The sequence below is a fragment of the Chrysochloris asiatica genome, unplaced genomic scaffold, assembly GCF_000296735.1.
Source record: "Chrysochloris asiatica unplaced genomic scaffold, ChrAsi1.0 scaffold00010, whole genome shotgun sequence".
Lineage (NCBI taxonomy): Eukaryota > Metazoa > Chordata > Mammalia > Afrosoricida > Chrysochloridae > Chrysochloris > Chrysochloris asiatica.
In genome coordinates, this window is record NW_006408528.1 from 35,933,517 (window position 1) to 35,951,917 (window position 18,401).

Sequence of the window (18,401 nt, forward strand, 5' to 3'; positions counted from 1 at the left end):
ACATACTGCATTAGGCAAATCTGCTGCACAAGACCTGTTTAAAGTGTTGAAGAGCAAAGATGTCAGCTTGAGGACTAAGGTGCGCCTGACTCAAGCCATGGTATTTTCAATAACTTCATATGCATGTGAAAGCTGGACAGTGAATAAGGAAGACCATAGAAAAATTGATGCCTTTGAGTTATGGTGTTGGAGGAGAATACTACAAGTGCCATGGGCTGCCAAAAGAATTAATAGATCTGTTTTGGAAGAAGTGCAGCCAGAGTGCTCCTTAGAGGTCAAGATGGCCAAACTTTGCCTCTCATACTCTGGACATATTGTCAGGAGGGAACAGTCAATGGAGAAGGATATCATGTTTGGTAAGATGGAGGGTCAGAGAAAAAAAGGAAGACCCCCAATGAGATGGATTGGCCAGGTGGCAGCATCAATGGACTCAAGTGTGGCAACAGTAGTGAGGCTGGTCCAGGATCGTACATTGTTTCGTTCTGCTGTGCATACGGTCGCTATGAGTCATGCCGACTCAATGGCACCTAACAACAACACCATATAGTCACAAAAAGATACCATTAAATATCACTTTAAAAGTGCTGTTCAAAGTCTGAAAGAGAGATGAGATAAAAGGAAGTTCTATGCCATAAGAAAAGAAGTACCTACTAAATCCAGGACATAAAATGCTAGATCCCAATCCAGAAACAGGAAACAGAAAACAGCATTGCCACAAGCAGATTTAATGTTATTAAATCTTAAATTTCTATAAAAATGGAGGAATGGATAAGCCATATATTAAGAAATCCAAAGTTACTTTTCCTGATGTATATACAATTGTCTCAATGCCTTGTTGTTAGGTGCCATCGAGTCGGTACCACCAACTCACAGAGACCTTATGCACAACAGAACTGAACACTGCCTGATCCTGGGCAAACCTCACTATCGTTGTCAAGCTTGAGTCCATCGATGCTGTCACTTGGGCAATCCATCTAGCTGGGGGTCTTCCTCTTTTTTTCTGACCCTCCACCTTACCAAACATGATAGCCTTCTCCAGAAACTGGTCCCTCCTGACAATATGTCTGAAGTATGAAAGACGAAGCTTGGCCACCCTGGTCTCCAAGGATCACTTTGACTGTACTTTTTCCAACACAAATCTGGTGGTTCTTTTGGCAGCCCATGGCACTTTCAATATTCTCCTCCAACATCATAACTCAAAGGTATCAATTCTTCTATAATCTCCCTTATTCACTGTCCAGCTTTCACATGCATACGGGGTTACTGAAAATACCATGGCTTGGGTCAGGCACACCTTAGTCCTCAAGCTGGTATCTTTGCTCTTCAACACTTTAAACAGGTCTTGGGCAGCAGATTTGCCTAATGCAATATGTCGTTTGATTTCTTGATTGCATTAAGATGCAATCCATATTGAAGGCTGTTCTCTTTGATCTTTATCAGTAAATATTTTAAGTCTTCTTCACTTTCAGCAAGCAAGGTTGTTATCATTTGCATATCACAGGTTGTAAATGAGTTTCCTCCAATCCTGATACCACATTTTTCTCCATATAACTCAGCTTCTTGGATTATTTGCTCAGCAAACAGGTTGAGTAAGTACGGTGATAGAATACAACCCTGTCACACACCTTTCTTAATTTTAAACCATTCAGTGTTCCCATGTACTGTTTGAACAACTGTCTCTTGGTCCATGTACAGATTCCTCATGAGCACAATTAAGTGTTCTGGAATACTCTTTACTTTGCAATGTTGTCCATAGCTTGTCATGATCTACACAACCGAAAGTTTTTTTGTAGTCAATAAAGCACAGGTAAACATCTTTCTGCTATTCTCTGCTTTCAGCCAAGATCCATTGGACATCAGCAATGATATCCCTCATTCCACGGCTTCTTCTGAATCCGGCATGAACCTCTGGAAGTTCTCTGTCCATGTATGCTAGTAGCCACTTCTGTATTACCTTTAGTAAAACTTTAATCGCATGGGATATCAAAGAGATTGTCCAATGATTTCCGCATTCCATTGGGTCACCTCTCCTTTACTATAATTTGCTCTTGTTCACATACTACCTTCTTGAAACAGCTGAACAATACCCATTCCTTTGGTACAGTGACTCTGTGTATTCCTTCCATCTTTTTTTGATGTTTTCTGCATCATTCAATAATTTGCCCAGAGAATCCTTCAATAATCAAAGTTGAGGCTTGAATTTTTTCTTCAGTTCCCCCAGCTTGAGAAATGCCGAGCGTGTTCTTCCTTTTTGGTTTTCTGATTCCAGATCTTTGTACATTTTGTTATAATATTTGGCTTTATCTTCTCAAGCTGATCTTTGACATTTTCTATTCAGCTCTTGTACCTCCTCATTTCTTCAATTTGCTTTAGCATCTCTACGCTGGAGAACAAATTTCAGTTTCTTCTGACATTTTGACCTTTTCCTTCTTTCTTGTCTTCCTAATGACTTTTTGCTTTCTACCTGTATGATGTTCTTTATGTCATCCCACAACTCTTCTGGTCTTCAGTCTTTAGTATTTAATGTATCAAATCTTTCACATTCAGATCATCTCTAAATTCAGGTGGGATATATACAAGGTAATATTTTGGCTCTCGTGGACTTGTTTTCATTTTCTTCAACTTCAGTTTGAATTTGCATATGAGCAATTGATTATCTGTTCCACAATCTGCCCCTGGCCTTATTCTGACTGATGACATGGAGCTATTCCATCTTCTCTTTCCATAGATGTAGTCAATTTGATTTCTATGTATTTCATCTGATGAGCTCCATATGTATTGACTCTTATGCAGTCTAAAGAAGGTATTTGAAATGAACAAATCATTGATTTTGCAGAATTCTATCACGCGCTCTCCAGCATCAATGCCTTAGACCCAAACTAATTCTCTGTTAAATCTATGATTAACAACCTGGGAAGACAAAATAAGAAGGACAACAAGAACACAGACAAAAAAAATACTCGAACTAAATGTAACTTGAGGAATCCTGGTGTGGCTCTGTACGTTAAGCAGTGGACTGCAAAAGTTGGTTTGAATTGAATGGTCAGCAGTTCAAGCCCACCAGCCACTCCTTAGAAATCCTATTCAAGTTCACTATAAATTGGAACCAACTCAACAGCACTTAACAACTTGATTTGAGAATACTTCAAAGCAGATAATTTGAGTACTTATCAAAATTAAGACCATCAAACTACAGGCAATGAGTCCAGGTATGGTGCTGTGGAATAAGCACTGGACTGCTAAACCACACGGTCAATGGTTCAAACCCACAACTGCTGCTCCTAGGAAACTCTACACAGTGTTTGAATCAGAACCAACTCAAAAGCATTTAACAACAATAATTTCTAAGTAATAAAAAAACTTATATTAACTCTACTTTTCTAAGTTACAATTTAGTTATTAATTTTTTTTACAAGATCCAAAAAACATTTATCAAACAAAAATATCAAAATATGAAGGTAATTTTTAACATATCCTCTTATCAGTTCTTGCTGGATTGTAGGAAGCTAGGTATTTTTTAACATATTCTCCATTTAGCTCCATGTACTTCTGAATACAGTGTTTCCATCTCTAACCCTTTTGCAGAATTCTGTGCCCTTTAGTCTACACAATGTCAAAACAGTAGATCAGTGATCCTCATGTACCTCGAAATCATGTTTGAAATGCTCCTTAAGTTTGGAGAACAAAAAGAAATCTGAAGGGGCAAGATCAGGGCAGTAGGGTGGAAGAGGTAAGGTTTCCCAGTGAAATCCTCCCATAGGACTTACTTATTTTTAAAGAATGAGCAGATGCACTGTCTTGATGTAAAAAAAGCTCTTGGTGCATATTTCCTGTTTTTTTTTTCTCACCAATATATATTTCCGTTTTTAAAAACTTCCTATTAAGCCTTGACGATCGTCCTGTGTCCTTCAAGGAGATCTATCAAGATTACCCTTTTGGGATTCCCAAAAAGTTGCCATAATCTACTGAGTTGATCTCTCTGATTTGAGTTTCACTAGTCTAGCAGGTCCCTGGGAAGCCACTGTTATTTTTGTTTTAATTTTTATTGTGAATTAAGTGAAGGTTTACAGAGAAGATTATCGGTTTGGCATTGAACAAATCATACACTTTGTTTCATCTCAATGATTGTATTCCCTTCCCAACAACAGTTATACAGCTTCCTCCATCTGGTTCCTATTTCCACTCTACCTTACTGCTTCTCCCTACTCATCTTTGTCCTTAGGTAAATGCTGCCCTTTTGATCTTGAATGATTTACCATTCATGGTTAGCATACCTTACCCCCCATATACTGATCTACTGCTTGACTGAAAATTGGGCCATGATGCTTAGTTCCTTTCTAGACCTGATAGGTGGTTGAGGCCATAGTCTCAGGTTCCTATAGTTTCTTCCTGACCTTTAAGACGGTTTTTTTGTATAGTTCCACGGTTTCTCCCACACTATCTGGGACCTTCTACCGTGATCCTTTTCAGGGCAATTGGTATTGGTAGCAGGATACCATCTAGTTCTTTGGGTCTCAGAGTTGTGGTAGCAGATGTTCATTCACCTACTCCACCGAGCCACTGGACTAGGTGATTTCAAGCATCTCCAATTTTCATCAGTCTTGTCTTAGACCGGGTTTTCTAAAGACAATTTAGTTTTATACATGCTCAGAAGCAGCTCCTGAGTGCTCTGGCTGAGGGTACATGGAAAGGACCACACCAGCGAGGGCTATGAAACAAGAAAGGAGTGACCACCCTCGAGAACATTTTTACCTTCTATACTTTAAACCAAATGTCATTTTTGTGTTTTGAAAATTTAGAAATCTTATCTGTGTTGTTTTAGTTATGTGCTGTCAAGTGAGTTTCGACTCATGGTGATCCTGCATACAATTTCCAGGGAGCAGCTGGTGGGTTTGAACTACCAACCTTGTACTTCACTTATCCTATCGTAGCACAACAGGACTCCTATTATCTATGATACACCTGGTTTCCTCTGTTATCAAGCTACTTATTTCAGGTTGTGTTCTCATATAAATATTTAACATTCTCTTAATCTAAATTCTGTACCTTAACAATGAACAGGCATTGAGAAATCTCAAAATGTTCCTGAAACCTTCAAAATTATAGTAAAAATAAGTAATTTATTATTACCTTAAGGAAGAACCTCTTATCAGTTCTTGCTGGATTGTAGGAAGCTAGGTATGCAGCAATCAGAATAAACTTAGAGTAATACGGAAGTTCCACATGAGTATAAGCTGACAGGCCTACAAAACAAAACACTGTCAGGAAACTATTTATGAGATTACCAGCAGCATTTCAGCATCTCTTCTTCTGATTTTTAAACTTTTTCATAGTCTTTAGTCAAAATGACTTACTCCCTGAGCTTAGCATGCCATAGTAATGATGACAATGATTATAAATATTATTAAAAATACATTTCACTCATTCTATTACTTGTGTTTGGCTCCTCCCATTCACAATTCGAAATCCTACCCTCCTGCCCATCAAGGCCATTATCTCCATGAATCCTTCCCTGATGACCCTTTACACCATTATACTGTTCACAGGAGAATCTGCTATAAATTGCTATGGTATGTGTTTCACTTAGGGCTTACAGAGCTTTCTACCTGATGTAACAGTTAATAGATATAAATACTTCTCCTACTAAGCTATACTGTTCCCTGAAGGAGCACATCCGTTTTCTTGTACGCCAACTAGCCTTACATATAGAAAATCACTAGTGAATTGATAGTTTAAAAAAAAAAAAACAAAAACAAAAAAAGAACTGGTCAAACGACACTGATGATTCTTAAAGGAACCTGTGTCAGATACTGAGTTAACACAAAACTGGATTATCAATCCATAAAATTAATGAAAAACAAACTAAAATAAAATTATCAGATACTTGATGCTTAGCTGAAAATAAACATTTTTAAAAAATAGAAATTGATTTTCATGAGTTGAAAACAATACTAATATATGTGAACTTTATTTCCCCCTTATTAAACTGGAATTTTATTTAAAAGGAAAATCATTCAACAAAATAACATTATACTTCTTACAAAGTAAATTCTTTTATAATACTGCCACTGACTGGATGCTAACTTTAGTGTTATCTTTAGTATTATCTTTACTGTTAATCAATTAAAGTGCTTCTGATAACTTGTCTCAATACTTTCTGTGATACCTTTCAGCTGTCCTGGATCTGTATCATCTTTCTGTGACTTTTCCCACTGTGAACTGAAAAAAAAATAGAAGAGCAAAGTGGGCTGAGAAGATACGCAATCAACAGACACCTGCTACTCATTCAGCAATCACCTTGTTATCTGACATTTCACATTAATGATTATAGTAAAAAAGTCTACCGTTTTGCACATTCATCATGTACACCTGGCAGTAATGAACACGGTCGGTGAGAAGCTAGAGTAATGCTGGCTGTGACTTAAGTTGTGTGTCAGCTTGGCTGGGCTATCCATGATCATCAGTGGTCTGGCAGCTGTATCATGATGTAATTTGACATTTATGTAATGCTATTTCCCATCTTGTGACCTGAGGTGGTCATCCTCCTTTTGCACATGATGCCAATTTCCTCATAATGACTTAGTCTTTGAAATTTTACTATGTCAATAAGTGACAAGAGGTTGTACTATACTTAGAGTTCTAGAAAAGCTAGGTTTTGATTTATTGAAGAAATACTAATATTCCTTATGAAGAAGGAACGTAATATACACAGCAATGTATTTGTTCGCAACTAAAAAATCATTTAGTGTATGTAAGAATATAAGCGTATTATATCAATATCCAGAGTTTTCTCTTGAAGCACCCACATATTAAGTAGTACCCGCAATTCAGTAAGAACTCTTAATGTGCCAGTTACATATAAGATACAATCGTTATCCATTATTTATAAATTTCTAACACTCCCTTATAGTAATCATTACATCAGAAAAGGAAGCACTGAGGTGAAGCTGCCCAAGGTTACACAGCCAGTTCATAGTAGAGTTGTTGAACCCTTGTCAGATGTCTGCAAAGTTCATGTCAACCTGCGCCTTACTTGCAACTAAAACTACTGAATAGGAGAACATTATAAAGAATTTGAAATGACTATGACATGAAAAATTTATAAGGAGACACACTATGATGTAATGAGAAGAGGTTTTATCTGTATGCCCTTGAATAAATCAATAACCTTCTCATCTAAAAATAAGGCAGTTAGATGCAATGATCTCTAAGAAACCCATCGAACTTTGAAACTGCTACATAGCTCTTAAAAGGTCACTTTAATAATAAATGCCAGATTTGAAACATCAGTACCTGAAATTAAACTGCACATATTATGTTTACATCTGCAAGTATGGCTAAAAGTATGGGAACACTGCAATACAAGAAATTTTGATGGAAAATAGACCCAGTAAAACAAGTTGGCTTTTAAAATAGATCATTTCCTCCACTTCACTGTTGAACAGTGCTTCACAGGTTATAAAGCATCTTCACATTCACTATTTCTCATAAATGTAAATAAAAATAAACTTTGATTAGTTTTAACATTATCTCCAAACTTATATGCAGTTTAAACTGATAAAGTTTCTTATATAACAACTGCCCATTTACTGTTATTATCAACACTCTCAAAGGATATTGGGGAAACCTGCTATTGGTTAGCAGTCAAGCTAGTAATTCACTAAGCTACCAGAGCTCCTGCACGCAAGGGTTATGAGTGGTTTTATTTCCTCTTCTTGATGATCTTGTGGAGAGATCACAGACTATATTATGGGCATCTAGATGGCTTTCCATTATTACATAAGCATCATTTTAACAAGCAGCCACATGTTTCTACCTGTACCAGAGCAGTTCACAGGACTGTCCATGCTATAACTCCCCAAAATTTCTATCATGTGAATTTTTATTATTGAAAAAAGAAGAGGAATAACAGTATCTTTGCAATGTTTCTACTTATTCAAAACCTATCAAATTTTTACTATAGTCTAATCAATGAGCTGATTACATCAAAAACAAAGTTTTTTTTAAAAGTAGCTATAGAATAAGGTATTTATGAATGAAATCTAGATAATGTTGATACTTTAAATTTCCACTATTGGTTTGTAACCTAGACTAAAAGTAACATCGTAAGGCATTTTTTATTATTCACAAAACATTTATTATTCATCAACTATACTGACTCTCCTAGGGACAGTTAGAGGAGGATGCTAAATCCTAGAGGCTTTAAAGTGACTTGCTAAGCTCACACAAGTCATAAAATGGTTGAGTTGAAAATCAAACCATGTTCTTCCCACCACACTATGCTGATATGACTCCTAAGCAATTTCATTACTATGAAATTCTCATAATGGACAAATACATGTTTATGAGTTGACATACAATTCTTTAATAATCACATTTTTATTACATCATTAAATAGCCAGCATAACCATGAAAAAGTAAAGCTAACACTGATCTTCCTATAGCTTTTCAGATCAAAGAGAACTGGTGTTAGCTGAATTCCTGGTTTCACACTGTAGCATATTTTTTGCCCTTCCCAAATAATGAAGAAATGTTAAAGCACGCAAGAGTTCCAAAAATTTCCCCCCTAGTCTGAATAAGGTAAAAGAAAACATACATAACTTCAGCAGAGGAAATATCCCCCAAAGACAGAAATAAAACACATACTAAATCCACAGGAAAATTACCTGGACACCTCCCTGAGATAAACTGTTTGCATGGCTTTCTTCAAATGAGGCTCAATGTTTCTCCACAGTTTACGAGTATCACGTTCACTTGCTACTCCAAAGGGGAGAAAATGTCAGTAATTAGAACAAATAAAGTTATTCTTCAAAAGAAATGAAAAGCAAAGTTGTATAGTTACCTTCTCCTCTAACCACAGGTTCACAATATTTAGGGAAATTAAGTACTGCCTGCAAAATAAAATTAAAAAAACACTGATCTATCACAATTTGGTATTTTCAAATAAAAATTTATGACAATTCAGGCAACTTCATTATAATACAGCGAATCTATCAATAATGATAGTAAAACAACATGTAAAGTATTCCTAAATTGGTTAAAACATGTCTAATGCATTAAGGGGCTTAAAATAAACTATGAAGAAAATTCTATTATCTTGAAATTCCATTTTTTCATCAACTTTATGAAGCTCCCCTGTATTACCCTTTAGATATAACGTAATACAATACTCATAAAACATATTTTGCACTTTCAGGTTATAATTTTTCTTCGTTGTTGTTAAGGGTTGTCGAACCAGTTCTAACCCACAGTGACCCTGTTTAGGATTTCCAAGGAGCATACATGAAATTTGTCCAAAAATATTTTTTTCACAAGTATTGTAGAGTGCATCTGAATGCACTCTACAGTACTGTCAATTTCTCTTATATTAATTCTCAAATATAAGAAAATTTTCACTTCTATGAATCAGGATTTTCCATAGCAAAATCTAAATTCAAGTCCTCCCAAATAACTCAGTGAATGAAAATAATAAGGCTACTAACAAAATCACAAAAACAATTCCAAAGCAAAAGCGAAAGTAATTTCAGGTGATTTTCTTTTATGAATTTTCACTACTACTCCACATTCCCCCAATATTCCTGAACTTTTAACTATATGATGGGCTCTTAACTAACCACATTAGTGAAAACAAGGAGAGAGTCATCATTTTATTAAGAAATTATTATGTGCTCAGAGAATATTTGTGTTCACAGGAGTAACAGAAGCAGAGTAATTATCCACAGCTAATTATGGCCACCAATTATCCCATTTATTCCTGACAATCAAACTCTTACTCCTTTCACATCTAAGTGAAAGAAAAAGCAAAGCATAATCTGTCTATGGGCATAGAGAATTTATGATTGTGGGTCTGTGAGATACTCTGGGAATTTACTTCCAAGCTACAAGAGTAAGAATCAACATAAATCACATCTTTTCACTTCTCTGTTCAGTTCTGACACACACTGCTCATGCAGCTCTTCTCTCTGGCTGTCGCCACCCAGAGCCAGGTCAGACCTCAGAGGTTAGAGTCTCCCGTCCTTCAGGCTGCTAAACAGGAACCAGCTGCAAGTTTAGGAGTCCACAGGACACTTTAACTTTTGACCTGCTGGCTATAAATTCAGGTTTCCCTTGAGCTCTTTGGGATACCAGCCCCAAGCTCAGGACTTCCCCTAGGGATTCCTCCTTTTTGGTTTTGCATACCAACTTGAATGAAAATCTTTATTTTTGCTCCCTTGCTTTTGACCTGCTGGCTCCCACTATTTTTCATAGTTCAACAGTTCACTAGAACAACTCACAACTCAAGCAAAGCAGTATTTTTTACAGCTACAGTATTAGTATTATTGTAGACAAAAGGATATAAACTGTGGAGCCACACAGGGTGAGACCTAGAGCTACCATGAGCCAAATGATGCACTACCCTCCCACTGGCATCAGTATCTTCTACTAAGCAAACAGCACAGGGCGCTTCAGTGTTCAAAATTGTCACTGGGTGGGGGGGTGAGGGATGTGTTCCTCAGTAAGTAATGCAAACTCCAGCTTCTGTCACCTGAGGATGGTCAATATCAAGGGGAGACCACAGAGCTAACTCATTACCTCATCTAACCTATTAATAAGCATGGTCTGGAATTCTTATCAGAAACACTTACTTGGCAACATTTTGTTTTGTTTTTAAGATTATCTCCCAAGAACCAAAGACAAAAGACTAAATTACTTGGGTAAAATTATTGTAAAACCCACACAAGTCAATAAAGATGTTATTATTGCCTGTTTAGGTAGAGCAGAGAGTATTACTTTCTTTGTTGAAAAGATGATTTGTATTTTTCTAAGAAGCTAAACAAACTAGCATGAACACTAAGTAGACTGCAGAAGATATCCAGGCACTTCTGAAAGCTTTCCCAACTCTTAATGTGTGAGATTTTCAGACAAGTTTCATTAGTCTATTAGAATGCTCTTAGAATGTAAACTAATACATACATACTAGGGTAAGACAGTCCCTAATATTCCTGGCTATGCTACATACACATCCTACTATTCAATCAAACACTAATCCAAGTGCCACTGGGCAGGGATTCTCTAGATGCAATCAAGACCTGGAAGATTATAATAGTTAAGGGACATTAAAGATTCAGGAGCTCTGGCGGCACCACAGTTCGGTGCTTCGATCCTAACAAGAATGGCAGCTCAAACCCACAAGCCTCGCTGTTGGGAGAAAAGGCCACAGATTCTAGCTTAAGCAACCAAATGACCAGTTCAACTCTGTCCTTCAGGTCCCTATGAGTCAAAAGGGCAGACAATAATGGCAACAAAGATGAGATTATCCCAGTATGTATGACCTAGTTACAAGAACCCCTTAGAAGCTGTTTTCTCTGGCTGCTCACAAATCAGAGATTTGAAGCCTGAAAAGGATTTTATGTACCACTGTCGACTTAGAGAGGGCAACAGAGGAAGAATGCAGGTATCAGCTGACTAGTACAATGGACTTCTTCCTACAGCTGTTGTTGTTAAGTGCCACTGAGTAGGTGCCAACTCATAGCGACCCTGTATAGGGTTTTTAAGGAGCAGCTGGTGAGCTTGAACCGCGTACTTTGTGGTTCAAACTGACCTAGCAGTCCAGGGCATTAATTCACAACACCATACCAAGACACCTACAACTACAGGGAATTCTGTTAGCAACATAAAAGAGCTTAGAAGGAAATTCTTTGCTAGAGCCTCTAGATGAGAATTCAGTCCAGCTAAAGCATTATTTTCACCTTTGAGATACACCCGAGCACAAAATTCAGTAACATAATACCTGAATTTCTAACCTATAGAACCCTGAGCTAATCAACATGTATGTTGCTTTGTGACAATTTGTTATGCAGGAATAGAAAACTAAAGCACATGTTATTGCACTGTTAGGTGTAATCAAGCAGACTGTACGCACAACAGAATGAAATGCAGCCTGGTACTGCACCATCCTCACAATCACTGTTACACCTGAGCTCAATTCTGCTGCCACTGTGCCATTCCATCTCACTGGAGTCTTTCCTCTTTTTGCTGAACTTCCACTTTACAAAGCACGATATCCATCTCCAGGGACTGGTCCTTCCTTTAATGTTGGAAACATGAAAAACAAACACTTGCCACCCTGGATTCTAAGAAGCATTGTGGCTGTACTTCTGTACTACCATCTTCCTTAGTCACTCTCCAAGTTTTACATGGATATGAGGCTATTAAAGATCATTGCTTGGGTCTGGCACACCTTAGTCCTTAAACTGACAGCTTTGTTCTTGAACAGTTTAAAGAGGTTTTATTGTAGATTTGCCTACTACAATACATCATTGGATTTCTTCACTGCTGCTTCCATTAGTGTTTATGGGTGATCTGAGCAAAATGAAGTTTTTGACAACTTTAATCTTTTCTCTATTTATATGGATGTTGTTTATTGGTCCAGTGGTGAGGACTTTTGTTTTCTTTACATCAAGGTGCAACCCATACAGAAGGCTGTGGCTTTTGATCTTCATCAGTAAGTATTTTAAACCTTCTTCAATTTTAGCAAGCAAATTTGCACCATCTGCATATCTCAAGTTGTTAATGACTCTTCCTGTGATCCTGGTACAATGCTCCTTCTTCACATAATCTGTTACTCAGGTAATATGCACAGTACACAGACTGAATAGGCATGGTAAAAGCATACAATGCTGACACACACCTTTCCTGATTTTAACTATTCAGTGTCCCCTTGTTCTGTTCTAACAGTGGTATCTTGGTCTATATAACAGGTTCCTCATGAGCACAATTAAGTGTTCGGGAATACCCATTCTCAGCAATGGTACAGAGCTGGTGATGATTCACTCAGTTGAAAGTCTTCCATAGCCAATAAAGCACAGGTAAACATCTTTCTGGTATGCTCTGTTTTCAGTTAAGAGCCACCTGATGTCAGCAATGATATCCTTCGTTCCACAATCTACTCTGAATCCGGCTTGATCATTGGCTGTTCACTGTCAATTAACTGTTGCAGTCGTTTTTGAATTGTTTAGCAAAATTTTACTTCTGTGTGATATTAAAGGTCATGACAGGCAGATTAAGCCATTGGTCTCACCATGTGCAGAAGAAAAGAGTGACGAGAACAGGAGATGCTTGGAATCAATGAGCAATGGACTAAGGGGACATATGAACGAACATTAGTCTCCACAACTCTAAGATCAGAACTAGAAGGAGCCCAGATATGACTACCAACTGCTCTTAAAGGGATCACACATTGGACGGTTCTGGAGAAAATGTAGAAAAAAACCCTAAAATTAAAAAAAAAACACAAAAAAGACTATGCTTACTATTCAGAAAGAGACTGACGGATACTAAGACTATGGCCCTGAACTAACTTTCAAATCTGGAAAGAAAACTCACCCTTACGGCCCAATTTTCAGCAAAGCAGTAGATAGGTATTTAAATGGGACACCACCACTAGTAAAGTATGCTCACACCCTTGAATGTTCAGTCATTCAAAATCAAAAAGGTAACATATTCCAAAGGACAAAGTTGAGGAGGGATGCCAAGGGGAACAGAAAGAGGAACCCCAGGGAGGAAGCTATTGCATGGTGGTAGTGGCTGTGTGCTGTGGAGTCGGCTCCGATTCTCATCAGCCCTGCACAGGGTTTCCGAGGCAGTCAATCTTTACAGGAGCAGAAAGCCTCTTCTTTCTCCCACAGAACGGCTGGTAGTTTCAAACTGCTGACCCAAGGTTAGCAGCCTGATTTGTAACCACTATGCTATTGGAGCTCCTTGTTGCATGGAGGGGATGGCAATTATTTAGCTCAAACAAAGTGTTTGATTTGTTGAATATAAAACTGATGCTCTTGTCTTCAAACCTTTACTCAATTCACAACAAAAAATTTAAAAGAGAATATTAGCACAGAAAAAAAACAACCACCACAAAATAGTAAAGTACTGGACATCGGAGAATATCACAATACTATCTGAAGTCCAACCTTGCATTGCTCAGCTGAATGTGAGATGACTGGATTTGCTGTGAGCTGGAAGTCTGTCTGTCCTTGGAGTGGACGCCCTACGCCAGTTCCTTTCACTACCCTGCTGTCTAAGCACCCTCAATCTATCTACCTATCCCATCCCTGAATCTGAGACCAAACTCCTGCTTCCTTGGAGTTGCTGGGTCCGAGCTACATGCAAAGTAGGTAAATAATTTAACTTACTAGAGTTAATCAGTAATACCACCTAAATATCATTACAGAGCTGTACAATTTACAAGTACTTTAACATAGATCATCTCATTTTATGCTCATAAAAGTTATCTGAGGTTAAGTATTATTGGGCCCACTTTAGAAAGCAGGAAACTGAAATACGGACAAAGGTACAGTTAAGTATCAAACCCCACATGACACAGCAGGTAAGCAGCAGAACCCAGATATCTGAATACTAATTCTGTGGTCCTGCTGCCAGATGCAAACACTCAGTTATCTTGGCACTCCTTCTTAGTCACTTAGCCACAAATATCAAAACATACACAGGCACTGCACTCCAAAAGACTGTTCTACTCTGTCTCAGCACTTCCCTGAGTAATTCCTAAAAAAAGTAACATCTAAGAAAATTAGGGAATTTAAGGGAAAATGACTTGAACTACAGTAAATTCAAAGTTTGCCAGATGTTTCTTTAACAATGATCATGCTATCAATGAGACTAATGTTTATTTCAGAAAATGAACTTTTCTGTATTTTACAAATATAAGGATTGTTTTACTAAAGGTAATACAGAAACGGCTGTAGCATACACTGACAGGGCACTTCCAGAGATTCAAGCTGGATTCAGAAGAGGACATGGAATAAGGGATATCACTGCTGATGTCTGTGGATCTTGGCTTAAAACAGAGACACCAGAAAGATGTTTACCTGTGCTTTACTGACTACAGAAAGGCTTGATTGTGTGGATCATGACAAGCTATGGACAACATTGTGAAGTATGAGTATTCAAGAACACTTAATTGTGCTCATGAGGAATCTGTACATGGACCAAGAGGCAGTTGTTCAAACAGAACACAGGGGCACTGAATGGTTTAAAATTAAGAAAGCTGTGCGACAGCTTTCTTACAGGTTGTATTTTTCACTATACTTATTCATCCTGTATGCTAAGCAAATAATCCGAGACGCTGAGTTATATAAAGAAACATGTGGCATCAGGATTAGAGGAATACTCATTAACCTGCGATATGCAGATGATACAACCTTGCTTACTGAAAGTGAAGAGGACTTAAAATACTTACTGATGAAGATCAAAGACCACAACCTTTGGTATGGATTGCATCTCAATGTCAAGAAAACAAAATCCCCACCACTGGGCCAATAAACAACATTCTTATCACTGGAGAAACAACTGAATTTGTCAAGGACTTCAATCTTCTCAGATCAACTATCAACACTCACGGAAGCAGCAGTCAGTAGTCAGGAAACCAAATGATGTATTGTATTAGGCAAATCTGCTGCACAAGACCTTTTTAAAGTGTTGAAGAGCAAAGATGTCAGCTTGAGGACTAAGGTGTGTCTGACCCAAGCCATGGTATTTTCAATAACCTCATATGCATGGGAAAGCTGGACAGTGAATAAAGGAGACCATAGAAAAATTGATGCTTTTGAGTTATGGTGCTTGAGAACACTGAAAGTGCCATGGGCTGCCAAAAGAACCAACAGATTTGTGCTAGAAGAAGTGTAGCCAGAGTGCTCCTTGGAGGCCAGGATGGGCAAAGTTTGTCTGTCATACTTTGACATATTGTCAGGAGGGACCAGTTGCTGGAGAAGGATATCATGTTTGGTAAGGTGGAGGGTCAGAGAAAAAGAGGAAGACCCCCAGTGAGATGGATTGGCAAAGTGGCAGCATCAATGGGCTCAACCGTGCCAACAGTAGGGAGGTTGGCCCAGGATCAGGCAGTGTTTTGTTTTGTTGTGCATAGGGTCTCTATGAGTTGGTACCGACTTGATGGCACCGAACAACAACAACAACAACATGGATTGCCAGAGAAGCAGCAGCTAAATGAATATTTAAAGTATTTTATTTCCTCCACTCTTGTGCTACCTACAGAAAAACCACCCCCATAATACTTCACACAGTGGCGCCTGTGAGAGCCAGACTAGATGGAATGCCTCACGGTTCTGGGTCCTACATGAGTCCCTCTTGCGACAAGGTGCAGTCACCATTTTCCATTCTTTTCTAATCAGTGTAAGGTATTTGAGTTTTCCTACTCTGACAGGCTTCCAGCTTACACAGGTCCTAGCTTTCACAAGTTTTACTGTAGAAACCCCAATCTCTAATGCAAAAAAAAAGTCTGAAAAAAAATCAGAGATACCAAAAATTCGATTCCAGATTATTGCAAAAAAAAAAGCAAGTACCACAAAAAAACAAGTCACACAATTTTTTGGTTTCCCAGTGCATATAAAAATGTTTGCATAATGTTGTTGCTGTTGTTAAGTGCCATCGAGTTGGTTCCAACTCATAGAGACCCTGTATAGGGCTTCCAAGGAGCGGCTGTTGAGTTTAAACTTCCGACCTTGTGGCCCAGTGCTTTAACCCAAAGTGCCACACCAGGACAGTGCACAATACAGCATTATGAAGAAGTCTGAAATATTATGAGAGCTACCAAATGCTACACAGAGACAAAGTGAGCACAATACTGTTGGAAAAATGGTGCCAATGCAGGGTTAGCACAAACCTTCCATTCGTAAAACAACCACAGTATCTCTGAAGGTCAATAAAGCAAAGTGCAGAACAAAGAAGTATGCCTGTATACGTATATAGTTTCTCCCTGTACATTTTCTTCCCTAGAAACATTCTCAAATAATTCTTGTATTTTACAGTGCACAAATGGCCAGCAAAGATTCCTACAGGATTCAAGGACAGCAGGGTTATTAATTCGTAGTAACTGCCAAGTTATTTTCCAGGAACATAAGAGAATAAGTATTTGTTCCCAAATCTAACCCATCAGGGGCTTTACTTAAATGGGCCCTCTGTCCATCTCTAAATACCTTCTCTTATTATTTGCTGAGTACCACTCTATCAATCCCAAGATACTCAACTTCTAGAGATGTCAGCAATGAGTTTGACCAAACCACTTATCTTTGTTTATTCCTACTCAGAAGATGCTTGAAATCTACATCTAAATCAGAAAAGGCCTTAAGTCAAAACTTCCAAATATGTACTACATGAACACAATTTTAAGTGAGTTGGTTTTGGTAGTAAGTCATACCCAACTTTCTGGAATAAATTTTCAGCTTCTAGCCTATGTCACACTATTTCTGCATGGAAAAATACTATGAGGCACATATTTTTTTCAAACAAAGAAGATTACTCACCAGATGCCTTAGCTCTTTCAAATCCCGACAGACAGTATAGAAAACTCCAAGAAGAATATTAATGTAGGCAGCATAGAAATCAGCTGAATATTCTGGAGGATGATCATGGGAAAGGATCTTCTGAAGGTTCCCTGTTCACAAAACACAAGTTAATTTATAATGATTCACAAAGTATCCCAACCACGTCTTTTAATATTTTATAGCACAGGTTTAAAACAATATACCCAAGACTAGCAAGTTAAGGAATGATAAAATTGTTGTAAGATTAGAAAAGTAATACAAATTTTGACACTGAAGGAAAAGAAAATAATTACAAATCTAATTTAATGTAAAATAATAAACATGGGTCTAGACAAACGTCAACAACTGCTAAAATCGTATCAAAACTGATGAAAACTACAGACTCACAAATCCATGGAGTTCAAAAAAATCCCTGACAGGATAAACAATAAGACATTTTATCATCTTTGAATTTACTTAAAAGACAGCTGCTTAAAGCTAAAACAGATACTATAGACCTTAAAATAGATGCAGAAGTAAAGCATAGCACAAGAATAACACAAAAGTTGGGAGGTGAGGTTTTCAGACTGTGATCACAGCATAACTTAACCTATCCTGACTGACACAATAAATAAACCAAGAACCTAAGCTAGTACATTATAATCGACCTGAAAAAGAAAAAGATATTCCCTAGCCTCCAATGCTAAGAGGAGAGAGAGGGTGTCCTGAGCAACACACACACCATATTCCAAAAGATAAAATATGTAACAAATTAAGATCATACCTCCGCCCTGGGATCCATGTTTACTCTATTAAATGTATTTATCAAGGAATATTTCCTTTTTGAATTTTGTTGTTGTTGCTCTGATTATGGTTTTTTTTTTTTTCTTTAAAAAAACTGTTATTTAGAAACCAAAAAAAAAAAATCAAACAAACCCCACTTCCATTCAAGATCACTTTGCCTCTCCTCCTTTGGTGCTTTCTAGCTTTACTTTTTAAATTGTAAACAAATTTTACAATTCATTTTACCATACTTTAATTCCACTTCACTAAGATATACCAAACTCACATTATTCATAATTTTTCTTA

General features: G+C 37.6%; 1 protein-coding gene across 1 annotated transcript in view; it reads right to left on the minus strand.

The window, feature by feature from the left end:
* Positions 1-18,401, minus strand: part of ORC5 (origin recognition complex, subunit 5) — a 112,846-nt gene that overhangs the window by 58,719 nt on the left and 35,726 nt on the right. Inside the window, exons 6-10 of the mRNA XM_006834373.1 lie at positions 17,313-17,443; positions 8,843-8,891; positions 8,667-8,757; positions 6,167-6,219; positions 5,131-5,243 (exon numbers count right to left, since the gene is read on the minus strand). Coding sequence (XP_006834436.1) covers positions 5,131-5,243; positions 6,167-6,219; positions 8,667-8,757; positions 8,843-8,891; positions 17,313-17,443 — 437 coding nt within the window. The remainder of the gene's footprint in view (positions 1-5,130; positions 5,244-6,166; positions 6,220-8,666; positions 8,758-8,842; positions 8,892-17,312; positions 17,444-18,401) is intronic.